The sequence below is a fragment of the Dermacentor silvarum genome, unplaced genomic scaffold, assembly GCF_013339745.2.
Source record: "Dermacentor silvarum isolate Dsil-2018 unplaced genomic scaffold, BIME_Dsil_1.4 Seq651, whole genome shotgun sequence".
NCBI classification, from domain to species: Eukaryota; Metazoa; Arthropoda; class Arachnida; order Ixodida; family Ixodidae; genus Dermacentor; species Dermacentor silvarum.
In genome coordinates, this window is record NW_023606577.1 from 28652 (window position 1) to 36573 (window position 7922).

General features: G+C 44.0%; 1 protein-coding gene across 1 annotated transcript; it reads left to right on the forward strand.

Moving 5' to 3' along the window:
• The first annotated feature begins 455 nt into the window (after positions 1–455).
• LOC125941934 (uncharacterized) lies at positions 456–6871 on the forward strand. Its single transcript, XM_049659813.1, has 5 exons — positions 456–1994; positions 2723–2983; positions 4242–4502; positions 5488–5938; positions 6787–6871. The coding sequence occupies exons 1-5, from the start codon at positions 632–634 to the stop codon at positions 6869–6871; spliced, it is 2421 nt and encodes an 806-aa protein (XP_049515770.1). The 5' UTR covers positions 456–631.
• The last annotated feature ends 1051 nt before the right edge of the window (positions 6872–7922 follow it).

Here is a 7922-nt window from a genome sequence, read left to right on the forward strand (position 1 = left end):
TACGCGATCGAACACTTCTTTAGAATCGGCCCGAAACGAGTCCAGACAGGGACCTCCAGCGCGTAGTACGCAGCATGAGAGGCATTCGTTGAAATGAACTGTCACTTCAACTGTAATTTCATAAGTTCATTTGTGCGCTGGCAGCGAGAATGCGCGCTGTCTACGTCATCTTTCAACTTCGTGCTTAGGCAGCAAGTAAATTCAGCTGCTTTGTCGTATTCACATGTTTAAAATTTATGTGTGCAAGGTTACTTGGACATTGTCACTCTTCTGCATTCGATGTACGAACACCGGGCCTCACCTAGCAGACGACACGGAACTTGCAATTGCAGTCCTAAACTTGATTAAAATTTTATTTGTGAATAATGTGTGTGTACGTTTATACAGACTGATACATATTTTAAAGTAAGATAAGTAGCTTTGCCATACATTACATGCATGCACTAAAAATAAACACTTGCTAGCGCCACTGTTGCTTTCTTACATAATCAAGTAGTCGCAGCAGTTCTGCAGGAACACTTTTGTTCTTGAGCTGTCGGTTTGCGTGCCTCATTTGTTGGTGTGATTGTGGTACCTGCATGGCAAGCTGATTTCGGCGACGCGCGGAAATCAGTGTAGCAAGCGTTGCACGATGAGCCAGGAGAAAGAGCGGAAGCGCCGTAAACTCTATTTAGTCGATGCGGACGCGCCCTTTGTTGTTCCACGCTCCACGCTATGGTACAACAAGCAGCGGCCCATCACGCCGAGCACCTCGGCGGCACAGCCTTTGACTGACGCCCTACCCGACGACGCTGCAGACACCGCAGATACTGCCAACTGCGATGAAAATCGCCAGCGAGGGATCGGCGTAGCTGCTTCCAGCGCTGATACTGACGACAGTGCCCTGGCATACTTAAGCGACGCACAGCCGCCAAGAACCACAAGTGAAGCTGGCATCACCAGTGACGACTTATTCGACGATGAGCAGACGGAATTTGTGGATGCCGTGAGCGAGAGTGGCTGCAGCGGTGAAGACAGTGACCATACCGACGAAGAACGAAGTGACCCCGCCAATGGGCCTGTGCCACAGTTCCATGACACCGAGCTGCTAGCTCAATGTGTCCGCCACTTCGGAAACAAAACACTGCCTTCTTCATCAACAACACTGGCTGAGGCTGTTGTGTTGATTATGGCGTTTGTTGTGGCGCATGGGCTCACTTGGTCGGCGGTTGATGATTTGTTAAAGTTGGTTGACGCTTTGTTTGGGCATCGGCCATCTGGTCTCCCACGCTCAAAATACCTGTTTCGAAAGCTTTGGGCTCCCAAATGTGAACAGATAGCCCAGAGACATTACTATTGCGAATTGTGTATGTCGCTTCTTGAGATGAGTGAGAACAAGAGGAGTCTCCACTGCACTATATGCCAGCTATCATACGATGTGAGTGAGGTGAAGAAGAAAGGGTGCTTCTTTGCTATTATGGACATAAAAGAACAGCTTCAACACATAATAGCAAGAGTCAAGGAGCTCCTTTTCAGCAGTCTATCAATGCTACGAGACGAACAAAGTTCAGGAAATGTAGTGACGACAGACATTGCAAATGGGGCAATTTGTAAAGGACTCCGCCAAATGGGTCTTATGAAATGGAGTGACTTAACATTAACTGTGAATACAGATGGGAGCCCATTGTACAAGTCCTCCAATGCCTCCATTTGGCCCATTCAATTGTCGATCAACGAGCTTCCGCAGCCCCATCGAAATGCAAATACCTTCCTCGCCGGCTTGTGGTTTGGGCGGAAACACCCTGATATGGCTCTTTTTATTGGGAAGTTTGTGAAAGCCTTACAGATGGTTGGGGAGATTGTGTGGCAGCATGGTGCTGTGGACCTGATCTCCAGAGTATACCTAGCTTGTGTCTGCGTTGATGCCCCTGCCAGAGCAGCTGTTGGAAACCAGACACAGTTCAATGGCTGCTTTGGTTGCCCATGGTGCCTAGCATGTGGAACACTGCAAGAAGGTAAGTTCGTTGCAGTAATATTTATTGTTAGATGACATTTCATACTTGTTATTATGGTACTGTGTTAGCCTTGCACTGTATGCTGAAATATTGGCAGACATATCACAATTTGGTAATTTGTCCGATTACTTTCAGAATGTATACATAGAAAAATTTTGACAAAACTGAGAGCATTGGTGAAAATTTCTTGGATTAAAGCCGCACAAAAAAAGGCAAGGATGGTAAAAATGAATGTGACAAGTGCCGAACTGTATTAAAAACACATTACATATTTGCAGAATTCAGGGGTGTAAGGGTTCGAAGACTTAGTGTGAATCATAAGTTACGCCTACCTGCATGGGAAGGTGGCAACAAAATAAATTTTAGCTGATTTAGTTCTTTTTTGTTTGTGATACCATGAACATAGTTTATTGTTTGTTTTACTTGAAGGATGTGGTAGGGTTTTTGGCCCTTGAAAATAGTAACCATGAAATATTACGCATCATTTCCTGTATGGTTAGTGTTGAGGATCATTACATAAGCATCATGCATTGTTTGTTTGGATCTGTAGAAGCACTCTTGTTAGTAAAGTTCTTTTCTAGGCAAATTTACCACTGAACTTGTAAACTTGACTCAAAAGTAGCTGCATGCTCAGGAGGAAGCCTGTAAGTGTGCTTTTTAGTCTGTAGATAGATTATAACAGCACCATTAAAAGTGTGATCTAACTCTAGTGTCTATCTGCATTTCAGGACGTCGTCTCTACATCAACTCGGAGCCGCCTGCACCAGAGAGGACAGCAGCAGGCATACGCAGGGACATGAAACTTGCCATGGAGCTGCAGACTCCAGTCAATGGACTGAAAGGGCCATCAGCTTTCTGGCCTTTGCAGTACCTGGACCTTGTCGAGTGCTACACTGTGGAGTACATGCATTGTGTGTTACTTGGGGTGACCAGGCAGTTCACGGAGTATTGGTTCGATTCCTCTCACTGCCATGAAAAGTTCTACATAGGTCAGTATTCTGTTGTTTTGGCAGTTTCTTGATCTTGCAACTAATGTGCATGTGAAGCTTATTTGCTGTGCATATTGATTGAGTGGGCTGTTTCGATTTTCACTTCTGGCTATTATCAGACTGCCAGAGCATCAACTAGCCCAAGAAACTACTTTGTAACGAACCAGACATGCATTTTTCCTGGATTGTTGTGCACACTGAATTCAGGAGCACATGTGTTTTACAGCGTAAGCTGTTATGGGCTCATTCCAACAGGCGCTTTCGGTGGCTATAGTGTTTTTTATAAAAGTAAGCAAAAGTGAGCTCAGCTGACTTTTATTTACTTCTAGCTTTACCTTCTAAAGCCAATTTTGCTTTGCACGATGGTTTCATACAAGAAACAGCAAAAATATCGCTTTGCGTGAACCGCATACAACGCACTCAAACATGCTGCGTTGTCTTGCAGGTTATTCATTCTTGTTTCACCCATTGCTCTGCTTTTTAGCCTAGATTTTTTAGCGGTTCACAGACTGTGTTGAGTGCATTCGAGCGCCAACTACAGCCCCAGCTTTTTCAGCTTGTGTACCAGAGTCACCACGAGCGTTAACTTTCTGAAATCGAAGCTTAAGCAGCTTGTCACAATTGTTTACACATATATAAAGGTATCCTGTGGCCAGCCTGCTTTTCCAGTTTTGTAAAATTATGGTCATTTCCTTAACCATTAAAGCTGGCGGTCAGCGTTATCCTTGAGAAAAGACCTGGAGCAATCAATTTTGAATGTAGGACCATTTTCATGAGATTTCACGTAGTACCGGATATGTCTGACAGCGTATGTAGTGTTGTGCAAAAATAAATGGTGGGACTGCACGCAACCTGTGTTGATCATACAGAACATTGCAGAAGTGATGTATTCTCTAGTGCAACCATTTAATAATATCACTTGAGCTCTTTGGCAATAATAATGAGATATCTTCAAGTGGGTAGTGCATGAATGACCAAACTGCTGATCACACTGGCCGCTGCTATTCAAGCAGCGGGTTTACATTTTTACTGGCCAGTTGTACTAGCATTTGATTTTACAACCGTTCGGGCATCTTCAGGTTGTCTTGGGATCCCAATTTTTGTGACAGTGATGCTTATTCCTATCAGGGCCAGAACTAGCTAGCTGCTGTCTGGCTGCCAGTGGGCTGTCCAAACCTAAAATTGAAGAGGCCCACTGGCTTACAGACATTCATTCCAGAAATGTACATGATGTGAACTGTATGAAATGGTCTTGCAGGACGACCAAGCACCCTGAATTTCCTGAACCGGCGCCTGAAGGGCATTCAACCGCCACATCATATTACACGCCTGCCTCGCTCAATCCAGGAAAGGCACTTTTGGAAGGCCCATGAGTGGCGAAATTGGCTTCTGTACTACTGCCTACCGTGCTGCCAAAATACTCTGCCATCACCCTACATGAAGCACTTCGCAATTCTTTCCGAGGCCATTTTTCTGCTCCTTCAAGAGCAACTCTCACCTCCGGCCATTGCCCAAGCAGGTGAGGAGAAATTTTGTGTATCCTAATCAAGCAGTTTTCACACATGCATTTTGTACTCAGTAGGGTTATTTGAAAAACTGTACATTGATTGTACAAAAAAAATAACAACATGCATTTTTGTATTCAAGGAGCTGTGACATAGTTGTCCTATATTATCACTTTATCATTGAAACTGAGAGTAAAGGGCCCATAATGGACATGCACCCAAAAAATTCGTCTTTTAAGCGTGCATTCTAATAGAAATTTCACCTTAAAGTGACAGCCCCTGAACATCTCCCACTGACAGTGACTGCCATTTTGATATCTACTGTGTGACATCAGGAAATGTGGAGGAGGAAGAAGTGGTTTTGAACAGAGGGAGACCACAGTAACTGTCTTGCACATTGGGCGACACCTCAACTGCATTTTAGAGGAAGGGAATGAGGAAGGAAAGAGAAGCACAGTAGAGAGAGGAGTAAAGCAAGGGCGGCGCATGCATGGCCAGCTCGGCAGCGACAAACATCCAGATGGGAATACTTGGTTTGTAATTAAGGTGGTTCTGTGAATCATAGGGGGTGCATGCTGCTGTGCTGTATTCTTTGAAACAGTGTGATACCACAATGGATGAATTGCTGTGCATGCTCTGGTACCTAACAGCACCGCTGGCTGTGATGGCTCCTGGAGTTCGGCCTCTTATGCACTGAACTCCACATCTGTTGCAGCACTGTTGCAAATATATGCTGAGCACAACAGAACATGTATCAAATTTGTTTTTGTTTTCATATTTTTCTGGACTTTTAAGTGTTGTAGAGCCTTAGAACTAATAATTTGCCTGGCTGCTTTTGAAACATGACAGAAATGCAGGTCAATGAAGGGCATGGGGGCTGTTGTCACTAAGTACATAATGATCATAATGCATACATAGGTTCATTTTCATAAACAGTACTTTTTCATAAGTAGTTGTGTATAGTATTGAATTTAAACATGGGATGTCTTTTTATTTCAGATAACCTTCTTCGACGTTTCGTCAACCGAGCTGCGGCATTGTACAGTGATAGGTGCATGACATTCAACGTGCATCAACTCCTGCACTTAGCACGGGCTGCCCGCAACTTTGGCCCACTGTGGGCTCATTCAGCATTTGGGTTTGAGAGTGGGAATGGCCAGCTTGTCAAGTTAGTTACAGCAGCAAATGGTGTGCCTGAACAAATCCTGGAGCGTGTGATTCTCTCCCAGGAGTTGAAGCTGTTGCTTTGTTCAACAGCAATACCGTTGACAACTAAGCAGTTGTGCCATGATTTCCTGCACTATCCAAATGTAGAAAAGGCTCAGCACATACAAGGTGCTTGCATGTTTGGTGCACCCAAGGATGTGCCTGTGGTGTTGCCTGCAGAAAGAGATTGTCTGAAGATAGCCCTGAACCATGTACCTCATGTACAAGAACATTTTCGATTTTTGTATCGGGGAACGATATTACATAGCAGGGAATACAAAAGAAGCAGCAAAAGTGATAGCAGCATTTTCGAGTCAGATGGTGGCGAGTTTTTTATTGTTAAAAGAATTTTCGAAGTTGTTGATGACAGGTTTCCAAGCAATGGCGAAGTTCTTTTGCTTTGCCGAAAAGTTGTCTGTGAGGAACCTGAAGTCGGTATGCCAAGTCACATAATGCCATGCTTTTTTTCTTTGCAATACCCGCTCGTAGCTCTCAAACTCAGCAGTGTTTCAAAGCCCTGTATTTTGATATCATTTAGTGATGACGAGAAATTTGTGTGTAAAGTCCCCAACCTCATTGAACGGGACTAATTCACATGTTTTCGTGATGGTGCATTAGGTCTTTACGAAAAGGCACCTTGTTAGCATTTTATACAATTTTTTTTACTAATAGATGTATATTATGCATTTGATTGCCATTCTTAAGGTACTAGATTTGTGAACTGTAATGCACTCGGCACTGCAACGAGTTCTGTGCATACTGTGAACTGTGTGTGTGCTAGCTGTGTTATGTCCAAAGCAAGCAGCAGCAAGCCCAGAAACATGTCCTAGCAAACTCAACGTCAGGGTTTTTCTTGAGCGACTTGAAAAGCTTTTCTTTATAGCAGCACTGTCCAACTTTCCTCATATAGAATCCAAGGTGTAAAACTGCACCTGTATGTGCAGCCTTGCTGTTTCCAACTTCGCAATTGCGTTTGGTAGAAATCCATACTGCTCAATGCTGTAAAGCCTCCTGGAAAGGGTATCACTGGTCACACTTTCTTGAAGTGCTTTCGCGACAGCATTTGTCAGCTTCATCTTTTTTTTTTCGCAGGCTTTCTGCCTCGTACATTGCTGCTTGTAAGAACGTGCCCAGTGCGTTACCACAGGCTCAGGAGGCAAGAGAAGGTTTGCTGTAGAGACAGATATTGTAGGAAAGATATTGCTTCACTGAAGCAAACACATTTACGGTTGGGTGCATATTGTGAACCTTCTCAAATGCAAAGAAGAGTGTCAGGAATGCAAGTGAAATGCTTGAAATTTCAAAACATGCATTTGAGATTTTGGAATGCAGCTTTTATATATGAAACTTGGTTGTTATGGCAATCGTTCTTTCGTACGGGCAGCTGGTTTATTCCACAAAGAGTCCACTAACACAGAGGACTGAAGGTTGGGAACAGCATCTATCGAGTGGATACACCAAGCATGGTGGTCACAAAGTGGTGGCAGGGATAAATTGTTTCATCCATTTGAAAATGCATGGCCGAGACACCTGCATGTGCGCGAATGTGGTCAACGTTTTTCTTGTAAATTACTTCAAGTCGTGTCAGGACAGTTTTGTCGAAACCACTTAAGGGTGACCTTCTTAATGGCTGAGTAACCAAGCTTGGTAAATGGAATATTTGCAGACACAAGGGCCTTCACAAGATCATTGTTGAATTCGCACTGGCGATGTTCTGTCTTTGGAAAAGCATCTTGAAGGTCTTCCCTTCTTCCTGAATTTGCTGCTTCTGTATTTTTGCTTTTATCAAGTTACATTGCCTCATACTCCTGAATATTGTTTCTACCATATCATTCCTTGTTGAGGTGATTTATATGCTTCAAGCAATAAGCGCACCTCACCGAGAGTCTGTTTGTTCCAATGCCTTCGTCCTTTCATTCTTTCAAATGCCATTTTAGAGATGTCATCGCTGGTTTTGCCCATGCAGATGCAAACTGCTTCTCACTAGCCATGCCATGAATGAAAGAAAATGAGGTGTGAGTGAAACAAAGAATACAGTATCAGGCGAATAACCATAATGTGACGAATAAGTGGTTGCTAGCTACTTGAGGTGACTTCGCCCTCTGCTTGCGAGCGCCACGGACCGCGCACGACAGCAGAACTTGGCCGAGATGTTCACAACAGCGTATGGTACCCCTGCTCGATGTTATTTCTCCAAGCAGGAGGGATGGTTCAGGGCCCCTTTAAAC

What these genes read in the sequence shown, in the direction of transcription:
- LOC125941934 (XM_049659813.1), top strand. Translation starts at nt 632, where the DNA reads ATGAGCCAGGAGAAAGAGCGGAAGCGCCGTAAACTCTATTTAGTCGAT. An exon ending in CCATGAAAAGTTCTACATAG is followed by an intron (nt 2,984 to 4,241) that starts GTCAGTATTCTG and finishes ATGGTCTTGCAG; the next exon opens with GACGACCAAGCACCCTGAAT. An exon ending in TCCGGCCATTGCCCAAGCAG is followed by an intron (nt 4,503 to 5,487) that starts GTGAGGAGAAAT and finishes TTTTTATTTCAG; the next exon opens with ATAACCTTCTTCGACGTTTC.